Consider the following 23464-nt stretch of genomic DNA (forward strand, 5'->3'; position numbering starts at 1 on the left):
TTTTTCTTTCGGCGATTCTTTGAAGTGAAACTGTACGCCAGTTCTTGACAACTTCTGTTCAGCTGTAATCAATTTCTGAACACGACAGATTGCTCGCTATCTTTATATTTATCGTCTGCAACAGACAGAACTTGGTTTAGTTATGGAATTTTTCTTAAAGAAGTTCAAAAAACTCGAGTCGTCAAAATGGTGCTGCCTTCCCGTTTCACCTTAAAATCTGTTGTATGATAAATCTGCGAATAATCTGGTTAAGAAAACTGCAGGAAAGAAGCAAAACAACAAAATTTAAGTACGGATTCAGCTTATTCCGCCCCAATTCCGACCCATAAGTACCGGGTTCTGCACAGATTTGCCAGCCCAAAGTGTCTCCACTTGAGCAAAAAACTCGTGTCTGTCGAAAGGCGACGAGAGGCACTCATCATCAGAAATATCTGCAGCCATCGCCTCTAGCGAGCTGATAAAAAAGATAAACTCAATCTGGGTGTGGTAGTGCGCGTTCGCAAATGTTTTCATCTCTTATTTGCTCCGGCGTCCTCTCCAGGGATGGACAAATGATTGGGTGGATTTTGAAGAGTTGGTGAAAACGACCAGAAACTTTTTCTGACGATGGCGTCAAAGAAGCCTGTGTGTTGGGGGGCGGGTGTGGGGCTATCAATCGCCATCACGGACGTTAAGAAGTTTGTTATTTCTGGTGGTGGAGCTCTGCTATCTTCCCTCTTAAGCCGGTTTTATCTTTGCAAGTGACGTTAGCGCGGACAAGCGAGGTGGAAACGATATTGAGTTGTTGTTTTTTGTTTTCTGCTTGAGAAATTGAGCCCAAGAGGTTGATGTTGGATTTGAACTTTTTCAAGTGGAGTCGTTAAAAAGTTTTCCTTTCGATTTCTTCTGACAATTAATGCCGCTACGTTGACAGTTGTGTCGGTATAAAAAATTATAAATTATTAAAAACATGTAAAAGTAGGCATGTTTAAAAAACCAGAAGCACCTTTAAGCTAGTTCACCTCCATCGTTCGCTGCCCATTTACGATCTGTTGAATGGTTGTGTTTAGTGTCCTTTAGGTGCCTAAGGAGGGTGTGCCGCCTTCACGTGGTTCACATAAATATAAATTTTGCCGTATTTTGTGCAAGACACAGACCTGCCCCCGAAAGAAGGAACTACTATTCGGTCCGAGGAAAAATACACACACACACACATACAACACCGCACTTCCTTCTTTTCATTTTTCGTTGTTAGTGACATAAACATTCGGAAGAAAAACGACACCCCAAAGGAGGTAAAAGCCCAAGGACATGGAATAAGTAAAATTTCATACATGTCACGTAGGAGAGCAAAAAAAAAATGGAAGCAAGCTTAGGTAGTGAACTACCTTAACAATGTCCAAAAATGCTGGTTTTTCCTTTCCTTTCGTCGGTGAAAAGAGTGACAAATACTAACCAATATTTTGTGAAAAAAATTGTCAGTGAATGAATTTTATTTTATCGGGGTCGAAACACTTTTTTTAACATTCCGAAGTGCAAGGCTTGAATAAATTATTTAAAAATATTTGTATTGAAAAGGTTAGAAATGTTTCCCATAGCTTTCGTTTTTGGTGTCTCAGCAACCAACTTCAACAAAGTTTTTCAAGCCCTTTTCGGTTTGCAATTATTATTTTGCATCCAAAAAATAATAATTAATTTTAAACTGGATTTTCCCCTACAACATAAATAAAATACGTACCATAAACTGGGGAGAAATGGATAGGATTTAAATTTATTTTTTGAAAATTTTCGAACTGGTAAGGTTTTTTCAAGACTATTATTTTAAAATATGTACTGGGGTAGGCCACACAAGGTGCATACACTTTTTTTGAAAAAAAAAAGTTTTTTCAATAGTGTTTAAAAAAAAGTTGCGATAAAAATGCTTATTTTGAAATCTGACTTTGATAGTCATATATGACTATCAAAGTCTATAGCTTTTCTTGTTAAAATCAGATTTAAAGTGTTCAAATTTAATTTTTACGTCAAATGTACCGTCAATAAGGTTGCTGATATAGTTTTTAGGAAAAGAAATCAATGTTTATATTTGATGAACTAAGTTTATAAGGTTTTTTTGAAAACAAAATACATGTAAATTTTAAGAAAAAATATTTAAAGTCGAAATTTTGCTTGAATTTTGTTGAAACTAGTTTTGTTTATGTAAATATCAGTTTAAATTTCATTTCAAACTGGATTCGAAGTTCGTATTAAAAGTTTTCACATTTTATATAAAATTTGTTCTACTGATAATGCCTATGAGCAATTCTCTGAGATTTCGGTCATTCGATTTTTGTTGCATTTTTAAATCCGACTGAAAAATTGTTGGTGCCTTCGGTATGCCCAAAAAAGCCATTTGGCATCATTAGTTTGTCCATATAATTTTCCATACAAATATGGCGGCTGTCCATGCAAAAATGATCTTTGAAGGAATTTCTTAATCGATTTGGTGTCTTCGGCAAAGTTGTAGGTATGGATTAGGACTACACTAAAAAAATAATACATTGTAAATTTTTTTTTCGAGATTATTAATTTCACTTTTTGTTACTGAAACTTGATTTGCAGAAAAACGCTATGTTTATTTTTTTTCATTTCCTAAAAGGTTCAGGGGGCATCAAATGCCAACTATTTAGAAATTTCCAGAACGGACAAAAAATCTTTTACCGAGTTATGAACTATTATTAATCAATACTGATTTTTACAAAAAATCGAAATACTGATCGCAAAAAAAATGAACTTCATTTTCGATGTAAAATTGAATTTGCTATAAAACAAACTTTAGAGCAATTCCAGCTCAAATCAGGAATTTTTCTGGTACTTTTGTACCCGACCCTCTCCGATTTCAATGAAACTTTGTAGACATGTTATCCTAGGCCTATATAAGCAATTTTTGTGTATATGGAGCCAATAGTACACGAAAATAACATTTGAGAAGGGCGTAAGGTATTTAAATATTTTTCAAAAAGTGGTCAAAGACAAACTTGTAGGAAATTGGACGGGCTTTCTGAAAAAAATACACTCAAACAAAAATACACGCCACATCTATGAGATTTTTTGATTTTTAAGTCTAAAACATAAATTTAAAGGTGATGTCACGAATTTTTTTCGTTCCAAATTTTTGAGGAAATAGCCTAAGATGTTACCAAAAGCTGTCAAAGGCAAACTTATGGGAAATTGGACGAGCTTTCCGGTAAAAATATATTTACGAGACTGAAAAACCAAGTCTGTCATATAGAAATTGCCAAAAACAACAAAAAAACGTTTTTTCAACATTTTTATTTTTAAAACCGCTGTATCTTCCCAAGGATTGGCCATAGGACAATGGTCAATATGGAGACTTTTATGTAAATTTGTCTGGAAAATCGATCCCCTTTACTGGTTTTTAAAAATTTTGACGTTTAGACCACTTATCAAAAAAACAGTTTTAGTAAATGATTTTTGTACTTTTTTTAGGAGAGACATACCATCCTGCATTTTTCGTCAGTCTTTTGGTAACATTTTAGGCTATTTCCTCAAAAATTTTGAACAAAAAAAATTCGTGACATCACCTTTAAATTTAAGTTTTAGACTTAAGAGCGAGTTTTTCACCGATGTGAAACAGGTCGTATGGAGGTGCTCCGATTTGGATGAAACTTTCAGGGTTTGTTTGTCTATACATGAGATGAACTCATGTCCAATATGAGCCCTCTACGACAAAGGGAAGTGGGTTAAAACGGGCATTGAAGTTTGAGGTCCAAAACACATGAAAAATCTTTAAATTGCTCGCATTTCCGTAAAACTTCATCAATTTCAACTCTCTTAGATGCATTCGAATGGTCTTTTGAAGCCCTTCAAAATGTGCTATAGACATCCAGGATTGGTTTGACTTTTTCTCATAGCTTTTGCAAATTACTGTTGAAAATGGATTTTTTTAAAACCTTAATAACTTTTGGCAACAGCCTCCAACACCCATACTCCCATAGGTCAAAAGTTAGGGAATTTCATGGACTATAAGCCTACGGTATTAACTTTTTGGCCAATCGCAGTTTTTCTCATAGTTTTTCGATTTTTCTAGAACAAACATTTTACAACGTTAGTTTTTGCTCTGTAGGCCGCCATAGTGGCACTTTTTGGTCTCAATTTTGTCATATTCGGAATCCTCAGAAAATTTTACATTAGATTGAGGTGTTGGAATTTTGAATTTGATTGGAAAAAATACCATTTAGAATTAATTAAAACATTTTTTAACAATTTGTTGGATTGGGGGTAAAACAGGATTTCGCCTACTTGATACAGCATTTGACGTATTGATCATAGGGTAAATAAGATCTTTTTCTTTTTTCAATAATGTTTTATTTAATTATTTTTTAAATCAAAATTACAACTCCAATACTTCTAACTTACGTGAAATTGTCTGAGGATTCCGAATATGACAAAATTGAGACCAAAAAATGCCGTCTTCTTGGCCTACAGGGCAAAAACTAACATTGTAAAATGTTTGTTCTAGAAAATCGTAAAACTTTGAGAAAAACTGCGATTGGCCAAAAAGTTAATACCATAGGCTTATAGTCCATGAAATTTCCTAACTTTTGACCTATGGGAGTATGGGTGTTGGAGGCTGTTGCCAAAAGTTATTAAGGTTTTAAAAAAATCCATTTTCAACAGTAATTTGCAAAAGCTATGAGAAAAAGTCAAACCAATCCTGGATGTCTATAGCACATTTTGAAGGGCTTCAAAAGACCATTCGAATGCATCAAAGAGAGTTGAAATTGATGAAGTTTTACGGAAATGCGAGCAATTTTAAGATTTTTCATGTGTTTTGGACCTCAAACTTCAATGCCCGTTTTAACCCACTTCCCTTTGTCGTAGAGGGCTCATATTTGACATGAGTTCATCTCATGTATAGACAAACAAACCCTGAAAGTTTCATCCAAATCGGAGCACCTCGATACGACCTCTAGAACAAACCGAGCAGAATCTACAAAAACTGCCTCTTAAAAATTAAAAAATCTCATTGATGTGGCGTGTATTTTTGTTTCAGTGTATTTTTTTTCAGAAAGCCCGTCCAATTTCCTACAAGTTTGTCTTTGACCATTGTTTGATACAACGCAACGGCTTTGAGATACAGTAATTTTTAAATTACAAAATACAAAAATATTTAAATACCTTACGCCCTCCTCAAATGTTATTTTCGAGTACTATTGGCTCCAGATACACAAAATTGGTCATATAGGACTAGGATAACATGTCTACAAAGTATCATTGAAATCGGAGAGGGTCGGGTACAAAAGTACCAGAAAAATTCCTGATTTGAACTGGAAGTACTCTTTAGTGAAATTTTCGTAAAGTGCACCGTCTTCTAGTTATAGTCATTTAAAAGTTTTTTTTTTGTTTTTGAAAACAGTAGCAATTATTCATTTTTTAAAATTAGTGCCCATGTTTGCCAACTTTTGAAAAAAAAATATTTTTTATAAACTTAGAAAATTCTTTATATTTTGCTTTTTTGAACTTTGTTGATACGATTCTTAGTTGCTGAGATATTGCCATACAGAGATTTAAAAACGGAAAAAAATGATTTTTTATTAGTCTCACCCAAACAACATAATGGTTCTACTAATGGTTTGATTTTTATTTTTAAAATATGAAGCATTCGTGATTTTTTTTGAGGTTTTCGAAAAAACTATTTTCAAATTTTTTAAATCAAGACCAACATTTTAAAAGGCCAAACATTTAATATTACGCCCTTTTGAAATGTTAGTCTTGATTCAAAAAAAAACTAGTTGAACTTCCATTTTTTTCATAAAAGTTAAATAAACAAGGTTTACATTTTTAAAAGAGTAATATCCAATTCAATAATTACAACTTTAAAGATATTCAATCGATCCAAAAATGTTTTCGCAAGACACGTTTATACATTTACATGCTAGGGTGTCTCAAAAAAAATTGTTTTGCGAAAAAAATTAGCTCACCCTGGATTTGATAAATAATTGTGTGTCGAACAATGATTTTAACAAAAAAAAAAAAAAAAAACAAACAAACAAACGAAAATCGTTTCGATCACGACTTACCTAAAGATGACTAATATCCAGATAACATTTCAAAATTTATTTTGAACATTGCAAAAGTTGGTTACAATCGCTTTGTAGTTTTCGTCACAAGATAATAAGCATTATCAACTATAAATGAAGTTTAATAATGTTTTGGTGTAAATAAATAAGTTTATTTTTAAGTACGCTACACAGCAAAAAATCCGATGGTAAAAAAGCATACAAAAGCATGCGAATCATCTACACAGAAAAAAATCAATTCCCGTAATCGTGAATTAAGTTCACGAATGTGAGATCCACGAAGGAATTTATTCATGAGTATGGTGCATTTGCACCATAAACGTGAATATATTCCTTCGTGGTTCTCATAATCGTGAACTGACTTCACGGTTTCGAGAATTGATTTTTTTCTGTGTATGTCAAAAAAGACACTTAATATTACACATTGCATGTAAATTTTTTGTAAACACAAAAAAAGTCGCAACCGCCGGGATTCAAACACAGCACCTACAGTAATGACTTGCGCCTTAACCCGTTCGTCCACGATACCGATGAGGATCGGATGGGCTACATATGGCAGGGTGTAATATTACAAAGAATTTTATAAAATAATGCAAAATTTATTTTACACTCAGGCCTTCGTAGCAGGATTATTACTTTTTTTTGCTGTGTAGTTCTTATCAATAAATCTTTTTTTTACTTTTCATCATTTTTTTTTGTGGCAATAAAAAATGACTGTCTGGCTAGAAAACCTAGCTATCATTAAACGGAATTTTCACAGCTTTGTTGAACATCTCGGGTTTGAAATCGAGTTTGTAAGTAAACCCACTGTTCGAGGCCCGTAATGTTGCTCAAAGTTTTCCACTCACGTTCCGCCGTTGTCGCGACCGGAATGGGAGGAAAAGTCAAGGTAAACCGGACGCAGCTTTTCATGTTCCTTATTTTTGCTTTATTTTCAACATCTCCGTGTTGGAGGCTAGCCTACATTTTCACGGTTTCACGCGGTCGATGAAAAGCTTTTTTCTTGGGAAAACCATTTCCGAGGCGAACGGACCTGGTTCTATTCATAACTGGGGACTGGCAGGTTTGTGTGTAAGTTCTTTTTTGTTTTTTGTTTTTTTGACAACGGACATTGAAGCAGGTAAAACATGTCAGGGATGGTCAGTTTTTTTTTTTCAATTTCATAGCCTAGACAAATCTGTAGAAAATCATGCTATTTCCAATGTAATTCAATTGAAAAATCATTAATTTGCCATTAAACAAGGTAAAAACTCACCAAAAGTCGTCCTCCATGAGCGTTTCGATCGAGCAGGACGATGCTATCCGGACGCCGTCCCGGTTGAGGACCGCCGCCCGGTCGATGCCGCGGTCCTCGTCCTTCAGCATGTCCAGAAAGTTGCCGACGCTGTGCGTTACGGGCCGTAACGTGAACTGGCACCGCTCGTTGCGGCTTGGCAGTGGGACGGTGATGTGCGGCAGGCCCCTCACGTATCGGACGGTCACGTCTGCGAAGAAAAGTGGTAGATGGGAGGGAAAGAAAAGTTTTTAAGGAATTTGCTCGAGCTTTGGTGAAGGGGGGAAGAGAAATGCATTCCACCGAAAAGTGATCAATTTAGTGGAAGAGAGGCATTTCTTGGTTGACTTTTGATGTTCTTTTGGTTGAGTGAATGAGCGATGTTCTTTGATTTTTTCTTCTAGGTTTTTGGACAGCGATTCTCAATTTTCTTTCACCAGATAGTTTTTACAATGTAATTACAGATGATTAGTACTAGGAGAAAAGAAAAAAATAATGAAAATTATCCTAATCAATCTACGAAAATATTCAACAGAGTTCTACTGGAAAATGCTGGTAATAATTGAGGAAGCACGACACAAAATAAAATTACTGAATCGTTGATTTCTCAATTTCCGATTCCGTTGCTGCCTAGAACCCCAAAATAAATTGGCTGAAAATCGAAACATTTGTGCTTGTTTAACGGGCCCAAAATTGGCCTTCCGGACTGCGGGTGGAAACCGACTGAGGTTAAGGTTGGCTGCACGTGGAAAAGCCAGTTCTTTGATGTTTCTTTCCAGCGAAATCGACAAAAAGGCATTGTTTTCGAGTCGGGACAGTCCAACAGACAAGGACCCAACAACCTGTTTAATAAAAACAAAACTCTTGACAAAATCTAGGCCGAACAAACACGCAAAAAAGAGCAACTTGAAGTTCGGAGAACATTGCAAACATATACCAAACTCTTCAAAAACGTTCCAAGCCCGATACTTGAGCTTATTGTTGTTTGCCAGAAGTAAACATTCACGTGTACCAAGCAGGAGCAGAGAGAGAAAAAAGAAGGATGAAAAACGGGAAAATGAGATTTCCGAGCAGGAGACCGGCTGACAAAGTCGAGAGGAACCGGAACGGGAACAGAGGGCACACACAGCACTGATAGTAGCAACGCAGCAAGTACCAACACCAGCGTGCAATCCGTAGGAGAACGGCGTTAAGGGCTGAGTGAGCTATGAGGGTCTGTTCTATCAGTCAGCAAAAACAAAGAGCTGCTAAAAAGGCAAAATACAGTTTGGGTGGTGACAGTAAATTTGAGGCAACGTTTAAAGAAAAAAAAAATAAAATAAATACGTCATTAAGAATTATTATTATGTCCATTTTTTTGTGTTATTTACAAAAGTTGCTTGAAAATAGCAAAAATACCTATTTGGGTACAAGTGCAATTCTCTACCAACTCACACGAAAACGAAAAAAGTTGGCTCGACCCCTTTCCGATTTGCGTGAAACTTTGTTGTAAGAGGTAACTTTTGTCTGTGTTCACGAATTCGAGGTTCGATTTTTGATATCTCGTGACGGTGGGGCGATACGACCCCTTACATTTGTTTCCAATTTGCAGCCTGAAAAGGCGAAGGAAGTCCAATTTCATGACGTACAAAAAATTAAAAAATATATATATTTTTCATCGAAATATAAAAAGCGTTTTAAAAATTCTGTCATTTTTCGTAACTTATCTGTAAAAAATGAGGAATGTGTCACTTTAAGGGAAACTTAATGCTTAATGAAGGGTAATTTTTCCATTCAGATTTTTTTTTTCATTTTATGATTTTGTGTTTTTTTTCAAATTTTGCAGGGTTCGGGGTTGTTACGGAGAAGTCGAAAAAATCCGCGCCAAATCCAAGAGAGTTTCATAACAATTTCATTTTTATGAAATAAAAAAGAATTCGGGAACAAAAAACAAGAGCTCCATCAGAAGGAACACAACAATCACAAACCATTAAAGAAAGTTTTATTCAATAAACACAATTTTTAATCCAGAATAGGCGCATGAGGCCGAATCTCAGAACGCAGAATCTTAAAACGCCGAAGATTGGAATAGGCTGCAGTAAACCAGAAGGAAAAGCCAAAACGATTATTTTGGCAAAAAAGGAATTCAAAATATAAATTAAAATTAATCTTTAAATTTAAACAATGTAAAGATCATAAAATTTATGGAATTGAAAATCTTTAAGAATTTAACTAAAATTCGAAGGCGAAAGCCAGCATCAGTTACGTCCAATCAAGTTCATATTTGTGATTTGAGCACGGTACGGCCACCGAAACAAGATCCAATAATAATTTTTGTTACATCCTAATGTATAACTTCGTGAAAAGTTTGACATTTTTACAGTTGAGTAACGAAAGATGGCAGAGTTTTTGAAACGTAAAAAAAACGTTTTTGTGTTTTTTTCGGAATATTGAGTACCGTAAAACGGGGTGACTTTGATAGCCGGGGTGACTTTGATAGGTTTGCGATTTTTTTACAAAATGAAGAGTTCAATTAAAATACGTAAGGAATGGTTTAGAAACATACTGACTGTGGTAGAGAAGTGTTCAAGCTACCTTAAGCAGAACTTTTCATAAAATTTTGACAAGTTTAAAAAGTTAGTTAACTATAGTTAAGAAAATGTTGATGAAAGTCATTATTTTAAACTTCTCAAAGTGTCATGATTTTCTCAATGAACATGATTATTAATCGGAAAACGGAATGCATTTTCGGATTCTTTTGACAATTTTCCACTAGGAGAAGGTTAAAAAAGTTTGTAAATAATAAATAATATGTGTTTTTAAAACACAATATAAAAAAATCTCCAAATTTATAGGCAATTTCAGTTGAACAAATTTCATGTAAAATGTGAAAACTTGTGATTCGTGCTTTGAATTCAGTATATAATGCAATATAAATCGATAATTTTATAAACAAAACTAGTTTTAACAAATTTTAGGCAAAATTCCGACTTTTTAACAATTTTACCTTAAATTTATATGTATTTTGCTAAAAAGATTATACACATAGTTAACTAAATATAAACATTGATTTTTTCTTAAAAACTATATCAGCTACTTTAGTGATGGTACATTTAGCGTACAAATAAAGTTTGAACATCTTAAATATGATTTTATCAAGAAAAAACTATGACTATCAAAGTCACCCCGGAATTAAAACTAAGAATTTTTAACGTAACTATTTTTCTAAACATTATTGAAAAAACTATTTTCCGAAATAGTGCATGGACTTTGTGTAGTCTACCCCAGTACATGTTTTAAAAATAATAATCTTGAGAAAAACCGTACCTGTTGGAAAATATTCTAAAAACAAATTGAAATCCTATCAAAGTCACCCCGGTTTACGGTATGCCATTAAATCGGGCGATCAATTTTACATAAAATTCCCCCTAAAACCAAATTTTTATCACAAATGGAAGGGGTCGTATCACCCTTCCGTCACGAGATATAAAAAATGAACCTCGAATTCGTGATCAGGGTCAAAAGTTACTCCTTAGGACAAAGTTTCACGCAAATCGGAGAGGGGTCGTTGCAACTGCTGTGTGAGTTGACGGAGAATGACCCTTTTACAATCTCGTCTCTTGTATTTTTTTCAGTTTTGGTGAAGTTTTATAATTCAGAAAGAATTTCCAATAGTTTTTAATTGAAAAAAAACTTAATAAACTTAAAATGTAGTTTCAGAGGTCGGAGATTTTCAGCGTTGTTAGTGCCAGACCTTTTGTCCAAATCGACTTGTCAAAAAATAAAGCTTTAAAAGTACCCAGAAAATTATTTTTCTTTACCATTTAACCGTATATGTTACGTTAAAAAAAAACTGATTTTTGAAGGTTTACTCATATACTTTCTCTAAATTTGGATGTAGAAGGCGTAGAATGCGAGATGAAATTTTTGAGTCATCGGCAACTTTCTTGAAGACAAAAAATCGTCCCAAAAATATTTCTGAAAAGTTAGATTTTCGATATCACTTTAATCGTTAACCACCCTAATTAAAAAAAACAAAAGGTTGCCCCTTATTATCTGCACTTAACTTTTCAATTTAGACCACTGTGAATTGTGAAGCCCAGGTCAGTTTAGTTACAAAAATATAAATCATGAGAATAGTTTTACGACTAAATAAAATTTGAAAAATAAATTGAAATCCTATCAATGCCTAATGGTTTATGGTACACCCAAACGGCGGTCGCATAATTGTGATGCATGGCGGCATGAAAGTATATCAAAATCTGCATGAAAACTGTCCTCATGCATTTTTTGTGAAATAGGGGTATTACATATCGACATTACCGACGGCTGTTTGGTTGTATTTCACAAAAAAAACCTTCATTAGAACGAGGATTGAACCACCAACTTCTTGGTTATAGATCCGACACGCTACCACCGCGCCATGGATGCTTGATGAAAAGAGAATGAAAGAACACCAACATATTCATCTCTTTGGAGTGTTGCTCGGGGACGGGCCTGCATTATATGTGTTGGTGAGAACTGCAGATTGCTGAAATGTTTACACGCGGGCAAAAATGATCTACGGGCTTGCTGCAAAAAATGTTATAAAATGTGACATTTTCTGCAGCAAATTTACTGTTGCAGATTTTGAGATATATTTTTCCTTTGGGTGTACAAAGAAAATACCCGATTTGATTTGATTTTCAAGATGTTGACCTGATTCAAGCTGATTTGTCACCAAATTTTAGCTTTAGGAGGATGTATCTCAGAAACCAGCAGTCCAATCAACAAAGTCAAAAAGAGAGAATTGTAAAAAACTTTCCCAGTAAGTGTTGAAGAATCTTTTTTGCTAAAAATAAGTTTTACAGATGCTGTACATGAGCAATTCTTTACCAAAACCGTAAATAATCGAAAATATATAACTTTTGAATAAATTTTCTGATCAATTTGGTGTCTTCTGCAAAGCTGTAGGTATTGTTGAGGGCTATTAAAAAAACAGGTACACGGAAAAAAAATTGACAATTAAAAAAAAATAGTTTTTTTTTTCACAAATACTCCATTTTCCAAAATTTTGCCGCCGAGACATGCATTTTGAAAAATAGTGATTTCTGGAAAAAATCGAAATTTCTCACATAGAATTGTGTTGACTCAATTTTGTCATGTAAAATTTAATTTGCAATCTAAAAGTACTTCACATATTTTTTGATAAAGGGCCCCGTTTTCAAGATGATTGATTTCAGCAAAATATTTGCAGTTTTTCGATTTTGAGAATATGAACGTGAAAAGTTCAGAAAATTTGCTATAAAATTGTCTAAGAGACATTAAAGATTATACCTCTGGTTGCTGAAACACAGCGGCTTTTAGAAAAAGAAACAGGAAGGGAAGATTGAAGTTTTTTAAGTCTCACTAAAACAACTCTTCATTTTCTAATGCCGATATCTCAACAACTAATGGTCCGATTTTCAATGTCGGCAATCGTTAAAATTTCCGCACTTCTCGAAAACAATATTTTATTTATTTTAGAATCAAGAATAACATTTGAAAAGGCCACATTAACATTAAATATAACGCCCTTTAGAAATCAACAGAAGACAATTTTAAGTATGAAATTTGTATGAAATTTTAATTTTTTTTTACAAAAATCACCCTTTTTCAAAAATTTAAATTTTTTTGACCATACTTCTCTATGGCTTAAAAGTTGCGGGTTTTGTCCCTTAAACCATATAAAAAATATGTTTTTTTTGAGAAATTAAAAAAAAAATCCCAAAATTCATTCAAAAGTCACAGATTTTCGCATATTTACGAACCATTTTTGTATGAACAGCTTTCCAAATTGTATGGAGACTTGTATGGTTAAACCAATGCTTCACTTCAAAAAGTTCAAAAAATATTTGCAACGGCCTTACTATTTTTCAAAAAATCACATATTTCGATAGGTGATTACAAGTAAAATTTAAAATAATATTACTAACTCCTTGATCATCTTTTATAGTCTCTCTATAGTTTTGCTAGAATATGGAATACCTAAAACATATTAGACACTACAAATTACTTACGAGGATTTGAGACGTTACATACTCTCAGACCCTCTTCCTTCAGACAAATTGATTTTAATTGGTTTAACCTGACTAAGATACCATTTTAGAAATTGTATTTTGTGCGTTTTTCAAAATCGTGATCCAGAGTCCAAAAATACATTTCGGAACTAAGTTTCACGAAAATCGACGTTAGATCGTGACAGCTGACAGCTGTGTGGGCCGAAGGAGTTTGACCATAATAGATTTAATCCGAATCAATCATTTGGAAGTTAATAATTTGTTGGTGAATCGATACGTTTCTAACACTTAATTGTGCAAATTGTCTTCTTATGGATTAGTCCAATTAACTTTGATATTTAGCTCACGCACACACACTCAGCAGTACAGGATGATTAATTCATCCCCCGGAAAGGCCCATAAAATTTGCAGAAAATTTCTAGACGCATTCAATTACGAGCTCCGAAGGAAAATTCACCACGCGGGGGTGGTGTTTGCGATAATGAATGAATATCAAGTAAGTGTGTGTGTGTGTCTATGACACGCTCTCTCTTCTTCTACTTTCCACACAGCCGTAGCTTATAGTTAAGTGTAGTCAACTAACCTAGCAAAAGTGCGACTTTATAACGCGTACGGGCGTAATTATCGTATAATCTTTATCACCGCCCCCACCCACCTTGGTGCTAGCACACAGAAAAAAAAAATGATGGTAATATTCATCAGGAAATGGTGACAGATTTTGTGTCAAAAAAAAAAAAAATGATTAATTTTACCCCAGAAAATGATGAATTTTCATCAATTTTGAAGAATATTCATCAGGTTCACATTTTTACACATTTTTTATGTAATATTACTAAAAAAAGAGGTAATATTCAACCGACCAAATTTTCAACATTCCAAAATTCAACTTTTTTTCTGTGCAGAGAGCACATTTGTTCTGGAACTGCACTTGAGCTAGTAATTATGGGGGCCAAGTGCTCTTCAATTATGCTGCCGTCGAAAGCGTGCAGCATTTATTAATTGTACTCTTGTTTGTTTGTAGAAGGAGAAAAACTTGAGTGTCCCCCCCACAGTTAAACAATGTATCGTTTGATTCAGCAGAAAACAAAAAGAAGAGCGTTGATTTTCCGGATTAGAACGCACTTGGCGAAGCGATGAATTCAATTTTCGACGCGAGTCTGCCCTGACAAAAGGGATCCTGTTGCTTGATTAAACCGCTTTTTCCTTTGAGTCCTAGGGGACCACTTTTTTCCGGGCAGAGAGAAAAAGATCCGAAGGTTAGCTGACGAAGTGGAAAATTGGACGGGAAATTTGGGGACCAAATTTACAGATAAGGTACAGTTAAGGATATTTTCTTAGTTTTTTTTTGTGATTTATGATTAAATTTGTTTAAATAAATTCGTATCTCAAAGAAAACTTTATTTTGTTATTTTTGTTTTTTATAATTTTAAAAACAGAATTACAATACTTTCCTTTCACAAAAGAAAATAACGTAAAAAATCCTTAACATTCCCTGAGAGCATCCTTATTCTTCCCCAACTACCCACATCCCCCACCAAACCCCATGTAAAAGGACCAAACCAGAAAGCAGACAGCCTGAGAACCACCGTCGAACCGCTTGTTAACGGTGGCGCTTGTTCTTCCGTCAGGGAATTTTCTGCCAGCGCCAGCATCCATCAATTATCCTCCTTTTTGGAAGAAACAACACACCGGCAAGAGCGCTAACTAACTTCTTCAATCACGTGCAAAATTAATCTCAATTAAGCTGCTTTCCCCCCGTCGGCGAAAAGTGGGAAGGGGTGGGCGCTTTCAAAGCGTTTTGTCACGCTTTTCGGCAAACCAAATGATCCTTACGTTTGCAACTTTCTTCACTCGAAGGAGACTCAATCGAGCAGATATCTTTTTGAGGGAAATAGAGCCGTGAACGGTTTAATCTAGTCCGGCGTTCAATGGCCGATTATAATGAGAGAGGGTTGATAATTTTGCATTTATTAGTAGCTGCCAGCACTGGGCTTTAAACTCGAGAGAAAAGTAAGGTAAGTTTCGTGCCAAGATGGTATCGATGCTGGCGGTTTTAACGATCGCGAAGAAAACAATGAATATTTTGCAAGGGTCTTTACATGAAAAGAGTCATACCAGGGAGTTACTCTGTGGTTTTACACCTCCTGGCCAGTCAACGGTTATTTATGAATGGATGAGTGGAAAGCGTGCGTTTTTTTTGTGTGGTGCTTTCAACATGGTCGAAGATTCCAAATACCGATACAGCAAGCAATATTTAAATTTATCCATTCAACCATGTAGTTTTTTTTTCAACCATTTGTTTTGGTAAAATTTATGCACTACACAGCAAAAAAAGTTTAATTTTAAATGTTGAAATTTTGGCTGGTTGAATATTACCTCTTTTTGAGTAATATTACTCAAAAACTGTGTAATAAAATTTGAATCTGATGAAAATTCACCAATTCCTGATGAGGCCGCCCTAAAAAAATGAAAAGTCGTCAAATCTTCGGTGCTCACCCCTACAATGATAGATAAAGATGTCAGAAACAATGTTTTCATACAACAAAAAATTCCCAAAAATGGTTCACAACTCGCGCGCGGAGCTTGAATGAAAAAAAAAAAAATGCATTTTCGAGTATTTTTCAGAAATGCGTGTAACAATCATACTAAAGTCATTCAAATTTGGTCGCCTTGGGCTTCAAGTTATAGTTTAATGTCCCCTGAACAAATTCCTGTATAGGCATAGTCCATAAAAGCTTATGTTTGGGCATGGCAGGTCGTTTTTGGGAGAAAAATTGTATTTTTTAGCTAAAAAAATTCAAAAATCACTCCCCAAAACGAGCCAAAAAATTTTGCAGCCAAAACTAATGCATTCAGCTTATAGGAAATTTTACGAAGATAATTTTGCTTTTTTAACATTCAATTTACGTTTACGCAAAGCCATGATATTTGCATTTTAGTGAACAAAAATTAACCAATTTTCAAAATTCTTAGTATACAAACGCTAAAAACGTTTCACACTCGGTGAACCTCGTTGGATAAATGTACGACTTGTGCTGAAAAAATCCTCTTTTTGCAACTTGTTGCATAAACTACTATTATGCAACAAGTTGCAAAAAGAGGATTTTTTCAGCACAAGTCGTACATTTATCCAACGAGGTTCACCGAGTTGGATAGATACGAAGAGTGCTGAAAAAATCAAGTTTTGCAACGAGTTCCATACAACATTTTTTACAATTCCAAAAAATACACACTGAGTGAAATTTTATGTCAAATTTTCATGTATGTTGTCAATAAATCGTTTAAATCAAAAGAATGTTGAAAAGTGTTACTTTTCGAAACAAGTGCTGAAAAGTTTAACTTTTCAGCATTTATTTTGAAAAGTGTTGCTATTTGATTCTGTTATTTTTCGTACAGAAAAGTAGGCTATTTCGTCGTTAAAGAATGACAGGAAAAGTAAGTAGTTTCACGACGGAATTACAAAAAGCATCTTACATATCGATTTCAGTGTGCTATTTTGTACGAAGCTTGCTGAGATTCCTATCTAGATAGTACAAGAGAGCTTCGCTTCGCTTCGCTAGGAGACGGTGATTTTAGCGGATTGCAGACTGGATTTTCGCCATGTGATGTGATGATTGTCTAAGCCCAAGTTGCCTAGGAATCGATAATTGGGAATAGAACCAATTCCACCTGAACCAGATTCTCACCACCATGGCAGCCGTCCATTGCCGGCCGCTCCCATCTCCACCGCGCACCAGGGACAAGGAAAGGGATTTGGAAGACGGAAAGTGTTGATGCTCCACTTTTTTCAGAGTATTGAGGGAAAATCTCCACGGTATCCTTGGAGTTGGACGGTTTTTGGGAAGGTGAATGGTCTGAGGAGCCACCCTAGGCGAGTGGTAACGGCCGTTTTGCATTGTTGTTCGAATTCTCCGTGGGTTCTCATTTCTAATGGCAAAGCTTTCAATTCTTCTCATCTCTTATTGGATGAATTCTATCAGTCGCTCAGGTTATTTTTAGCGAGGTATTTTTAGATTCAATTTCAACTGCGCTTGCAATCTTGCATGCAATCATATTTGAGTTCTGATATTCAACTTGCATTCAATTTTTATTCTTTTTCCGATTCTTGGATTCAACTAAATCAGTCTCAGTCCTCCTCAAGCTACCAATGATCCACGGTTAAGTGGAAAGCATTTTTGCTTGCCAATTCTAAGGACAGGGGCTCGAACCCCGCCGTGAGCTTCAAGTTTTTCATTTAATTCAAATTTTAATGAGTCCATAACTTTCTCGTTGGGAGCAGATGGGTATCGAACCCAGGACCATTCGCTTATAAAGCGAACATCGTAACCATTCAGCCACGACCGCTCCCTTTCCTATCTAGATAGTACAAGAGAGCACATAAAAAGATAAAGTGTATTGTTTTAACATTCTATCCACCTGAAAGATATTTTTTGTATAAAAATTCTAGCTTGAAAAAAAAAACTCAAAATGTTCAGAAAATGTACTAGCCAGGAGTTTTCTTTTCCTTCTGATGTTTTTTTTTATCAATAATTTTGTAAATTTATGAGCAATTTTCTTAACTTTTCGATAAAATATTTTCCAGGATGGTCAGGTTAAAAACCTAAGGGGCCATCCATAAATCACCCGTAAACTATACGGGTGTATAATGCATTTGAAATTGCGGCTTGTAATTTTTTTTGAACATTAAATAGTGAATAGTAAAACAAAATTACATTTAAAACATAATTAGAAATAGGTTTGACCACCTTTACCGGTCCAAAATTGTGAATCCACGATCTCACACAAATCAATTGCAGCTTTAACGGTATTAATTTTAGAAAAAACGCACTAAAAATCAGGCTTTCGGGTTTTGCGTCAATGTTAAATCGAATGAGCATATCAAATACAACAAATAATTTGGCAATAAAATCTTTTTTACGGTTTTTTAAATCGAAAATTCAGCGAGATTAAAAAAAATTAAAGTATCTCAAATATGCTTAAAATATTTTCTTTTCAAATTTTCAAAGATTTCATATTACAACGTTTTTACAAAATCAAACCTCAAACTTCGATCGATCAGAAAATTGCCTCTCAAGTTACAAATGTTTAACATACCTAGCAAGCTCTGTACAAGAGCGCGCATAGGCATCGTTATATCGTCGCCATCGTGCTAACTTGTCGTACATGCATTTTGGGCCAAATTGAGTTAAGAACGCCATTTTGTGCAGCTCACAATGCCTCACCTTTTGACCTTCACAGATCCCCAAAATTCGATTTCAATCCTGAGATATTCAACAAAAACCGAAAAAACTCCGTGCATTTTTGTCACTTTACATATAAAAGTAGTTTCAATCTTGTCGTGCTATCTTGTCACTCCATGAAAATTGATGTAAATGCGACAAAAGACCAAAGGGATTTCAGGTCAGGAAAGTCAGGATGCGTTTGTCGCACGTACAAGCTAGACTACCGTAAACATTTGTAATTATAACTCGGGACTCCAGCAACCAACTTCAACCAAACTTTGGGACAATGCACAGAATGGTGAGCCAAACAAAACGTGTTTTTTATTGTTTACATTGCGTGCTCTCGTTTTTGAATATTCAAGGTCAAACATTAAAACGCGTTTTTCTCGGAACGTCAAAATGGCGGGTGCGACAAGATAGCACGACGAAGTCGATATGTAAGTTTAGGTACTTAAGTGCAAGTGCAACCATCAGCTGCTAATGGTGCAACTGTCCGAACCAACTTCCGTTCTTCTCTGCACATCGAAAGAAAAAAAAACCTACAGGCCAATGCACTGAGCAGTCCCCATGACTGCACCATTTCCAAAGACTTTGTATCAGACAGCTGGGCCGATAAGAAGTCGGACGTAAGATAACTGCATAAAAATAACAAACAAACTATAGACCACCCAGACTAGAGTACTGTGCCACACGACGACGGACGGCACAGACTTGGAACATCGAGCTCGCATGTTGGAAAGTGGGCGAAAAAGGGGGCCGAACCAACTGGTGCAGCATAACCGGGGCCGGCCTTCCCTCCCTCCTCCCTGCTATCAATAGAAAGTCTTGGAGAAAGGAGTCGCACGAGCCTTAATTACACGGCGGTGGCCAGCATAGGCACACGAGCGGCTTTATGACGAATAGTGAGTCGAGTTCGGGACAGGAACTTCGTTCTACACAGAAAAAAATATGTGAATTTACTCGACACGGAAAGAGTGAATTACATGTAAACTCAGTTGATGTAAACGTGAGATTCGATGTAAACGGTTGAATCACACGTAAAATCGTGTTTTTACGTATAACTTGTTGCAAATTTACATCAAATTGCATTTAAATTTAAATGTTTAATGACGTGCAAAAGTGTTACATCATAAATGATGTAACATTCGGAAATATTTTTTTGTGTGTAGAAAAGCTGTCATGCAAGTTGAGCGCGGCAAATGGATGAATGATGAATTAATGAATGTTTATAGTTTGCCAACAGTTTTTTATACAAACAAAAACAAGTGCATCAAGTGTACCGGTGTGCACCTTTGAACGATGATAATGCTTGAAATGGTGTAGAACATAAGAGAGCAGGTTAGTCGACATTCAGCGCACAATTACGTTAAAATTTTAATGAGCTCGGATGGTCGTGCAAAAACGGTGCGAAGTGAATTCCAAAAGAGCTATCAGGATTCACGGGGTACACCCAGAATTAGACTTGTTTTATAGCATTGAAATATGACTTGAGTCTTTTTTCAGTTTTGAATTTTGGGATCACAGAGTTTCCGACAAAACATTTTAGAAGTTCAAAAAAACTAAAAATTAAGCTTGAACATGAAATAGTAGTTTATGCAACAAGTTGCAAAAAGAGGATTTTTTCGGCACGAGTCGTACATTTATCCAACGAGGTTCACCGAGTTGGATAAATACGAAGAGTGCTGAAAAAATCAAGTTTTGTAACGAGTTCCATACAACATTTTTTTGCAATTCCAAAAAACACACACTGAGTGAAATTTTATAGCAAATTTTCATGTATTTTGTCAATAAATCGTTTAAATCAAAAAAATGTTGAAAAGTGTTACTTTTCGAAACAAGTGCTGAAAAGTTCAACTTTTCAGCACCCATTTGAAAAGTGTTGCTATTCGATTCTGTTATTTTTGGTACAAAAAAGTAGGCTATTTCGTCGTTCAAGAATGACAGGAAAAGTAAGTAGTTTCACGACGGAATTGCAAAAAATACATTTGACCGCTCATATTTTTACTTTTCAACATTAGACGATAATAAGAAGTTAGGTCAATTCTCGAATCAGACAAAAACAAATGAAAGAAGCCTCTAGGGCAGGAGTGATCAAAGTATGGCCCGCGGGCCAAACGTGGCCCTCGAGATGATTTTTTATGGCCCGTGGACTCATTTTGAAAGATCATGCAAAATGGCCGTTTGACCCATCTGTAAATTGATTTAATTTTTCATAAAAAAATTGTTTAGTTTAAGCTTTTTTTAACTTTTTATATTTTGTTAATATAAAAGAATTGATTTATCCAAGCTTTGATCCGAAAAGTTTAAGTGATTGAAAATTATTTTTTGCCCAGAATTTCATCAAAGATTTTTTAATACGAGTAATAAAGCATTAAAATTTGATTAAAGTATGAAACTTTAAAAATAGCTAAAAATATTGGTATTCCTTACTAATTTCAAGGTTTTTTTTCGCACCATTTTTTATGAGCCGGCCTTTAAACTTGTATTGTATTTAGAAAATTTCCACCTCGAGATTCAAACTCATGAAATTGGGCCTATCAGAGGAATAATTGTTGGAAAATCCATCCATGATTCATCACTGTAATTGCAGCTTGTTAAAAAATAAAATAATACAATTTTTACAAGTTGGTAGAGATGGGCAAAACCGCTCTTTTTAAGAGCCGCTCATTTTCGTTCGCTCACTAAAATGAACCGCTCTTTTGAACGGCTCTTTCGCTCTTTTTCAAAATATTGAAAAAAGGTTATTTTTAAGAATTGAGTGATTTTGCGAACTCTTTTCTAAATTCTGATTTAATCGATGAAGTCTATAAACACTGAAGTTAAATCAGGCAAGAGAATTATTTTTTTCCATAATCTTTCAGCTATTTAGTAGATTTTTGGTAATATTTTACAAGCTATGCTATGCAATGGTAATATTTTACAAGCTGAAATGCCCAAATTCGTATTCGGATAATACTTTAATGTACGATCAGTTATGGGTAATTCTCTACCAACTCACACGAAATCGGGAAAAGTTGCCCCGACCCCTTTTCGGTTTGCGTGAAACTATGTCCTTAGAGGTAACTTTTGTCCCTGATCACGATTCCGAGGTCCGTTTTTTGATATCTCGTGACGGAGGGGCGGTACGACCCCTTCCATTTTTGAACATGCTTAAAAGAGGTGTTTTTCAATAATTTGCAGCCTGAAACGGTGATGAGATAGAAATTTGGTGTCAAAGGGACTTTTATGTAAAATTAGACGCCCGATTTGATGGCGTCCTCAGAATTCCGAAAAAACGTATTTTTCATCGAAAAAAACACTAAAAAAGTTTCAAAAATTCTCCCATTTTCCGTTACTCGACTGTAAAAATTTTTGGAACATGTCATTTTACGGGAAATTTAATGTACTTTTCGAATCTACATTGACCCAGAAGGGTCATTTTTTCATTTAGAACAAAATTTTTCATTTTAAAGTTTCGTGTTTTTTTAACTTTGCAGGGTTATTTTTAAGAGTGTAACAATGTTCTACAAAAATGTAGAGCAGACAATTACAAAATTTTTGATATATAGACATAAGGGGTTTGCTTATAAACATCACGAGTTATCGCGATTTAACGAAAAAAAGTTTTGAAAAAGTTGGTCGTCATCGATCATGGCCGTTCATAGTCACCCGCGACAGACACGGACGACGAAACAAAGGGAAACGCAAAAAGTAACTTTTTCAAAACTTTTTTTTCGTAAAATCGCGATAAATCATGATGTTTATAATCAAACCCCTTATGTCTATATATCAAAATTTTTGTAATTGTCTGCTCTACAACTTTGTAGAACATTGTTACACTCTAAAAAATAACCCTGCAAAGTTAGAAAAAACACGAAATTTTAAAATGAAAAATTTTGTTCTAAATGAAAAAATGACCCTTCTGGGTAAATGTAGATTCGAAAAGTAAATTAAATTTCCCATAAAATGACATGTTCCAAAATTTTTGACAGTCGAGTAACGGAAAATGGGAGAATTATTAAAAAAATTTTAGTGTTTTTTTCGATGAAAAATACGTTTTTTCGGAATTCTGAGTACGCCATCAAATCGGGCGTCTAATTTTATATAAAAGTCCTACTGTCACCAAATTTCTATCTCATCACCGTTTCAGGCAGCAAATTATTGAAAAACACCTCTTTTTCGCATGTTCAAAAATGTAAGGGGTCGTACCGCCCCTCCGTCACGAGATATCAAAAAACGGACCTCGGATTCGTGATCAGGGACAAAAGTTACCCCTTAGGACAAAGTTTCACGCAAATCGAAGAGGGGTCGGGGCAACTTTTCCCGATTTCGTGTGAGTTGGTAGAGAATTACCCATAGGCAAAATGTAATGACAGTAGGTGGTAGAATAGGCCAAATACTACCAAAAACAAACATAAACTAAACAAGATAAAAGCAAATTAAAATACAAAAAGTAAAACAAGAAAACAAAAAAACATGAGAAGTAAAGTTTTTCGTAGAACAAAAGTTGCTCAAAATGACCTCCTGAATACGGAAAAAATAATAAATTTCGAAAAAAATTGGGCAGTAGAGGATTAAAGCACATGATTTATGTTCAAAATATTAAAATGCAATTTGTTCGTCGTTGTTTGATATCGTTGAATAATTAAAATAAATTTTACAAAAAAAGCTTTTGTAAAAAAAACTATTTGCATTTTTTTAAATGTTCTAATAACAATATTTTCAAAAAATTGTTGTATATCTGATATGAAAAACAGTTCTATTTGTAAACTGCTTTTAAAATGCTTGTTAGAAATCTAGTAAAATGCTTGAATTAAAAGAAAATATAGCTTAAATGCACTGAGTAGCAATTCATCAATTGAATATGGGAAATTTCGCGGCATTTCACGGCATTTCCCAAATTTCACGGCCACG

General features: G+C 34.8%; 1 protein-coding gene across 6 annotated transcripts in view; it reads right to left on the reverse strand.

The window, feature by feature from the left end:
- Nucleotides 1–23464, reverse strand: part of LOC120430271 (calcium uniporter protein, mitochondrial) — a 252751-nt gene that overhangs the window by 37726 nt on the left and 191561 nt on the right. For 4 of the 6 annotated variants that reach the window (XM_039595400.2, XM_039595403.2, XM_039595393.2 and 1 more), the window contains exon 4: nt 7315–7543. In XM_039595400.2, the coding sequence (XP_039451334.1) occupies nt 7315–7543 (229 nt within the window). Of the gene's footprint in view, nt 1–7314; nt 7544–23464 lie in introns of those variants that run through there. The other 2 variants (XM_039595377.2, XM_039595361.2) reach the window with 1 other exon arrangement.

This window comes from Culex pipiens, chromosome 3 (genome assembly GCF_016801865.2).
Source record: "Culex pipiens pallens isolate TS chromosome 3, TS_CPP_V2, whole genome shotgun sequence".
Taxonomy (NCBI): domain Eukaryota; kingdom Metazoa; phylum Arthropoda; class Insecta; order Diptera; family Culicidae; genus Culex; species Culex pipiens.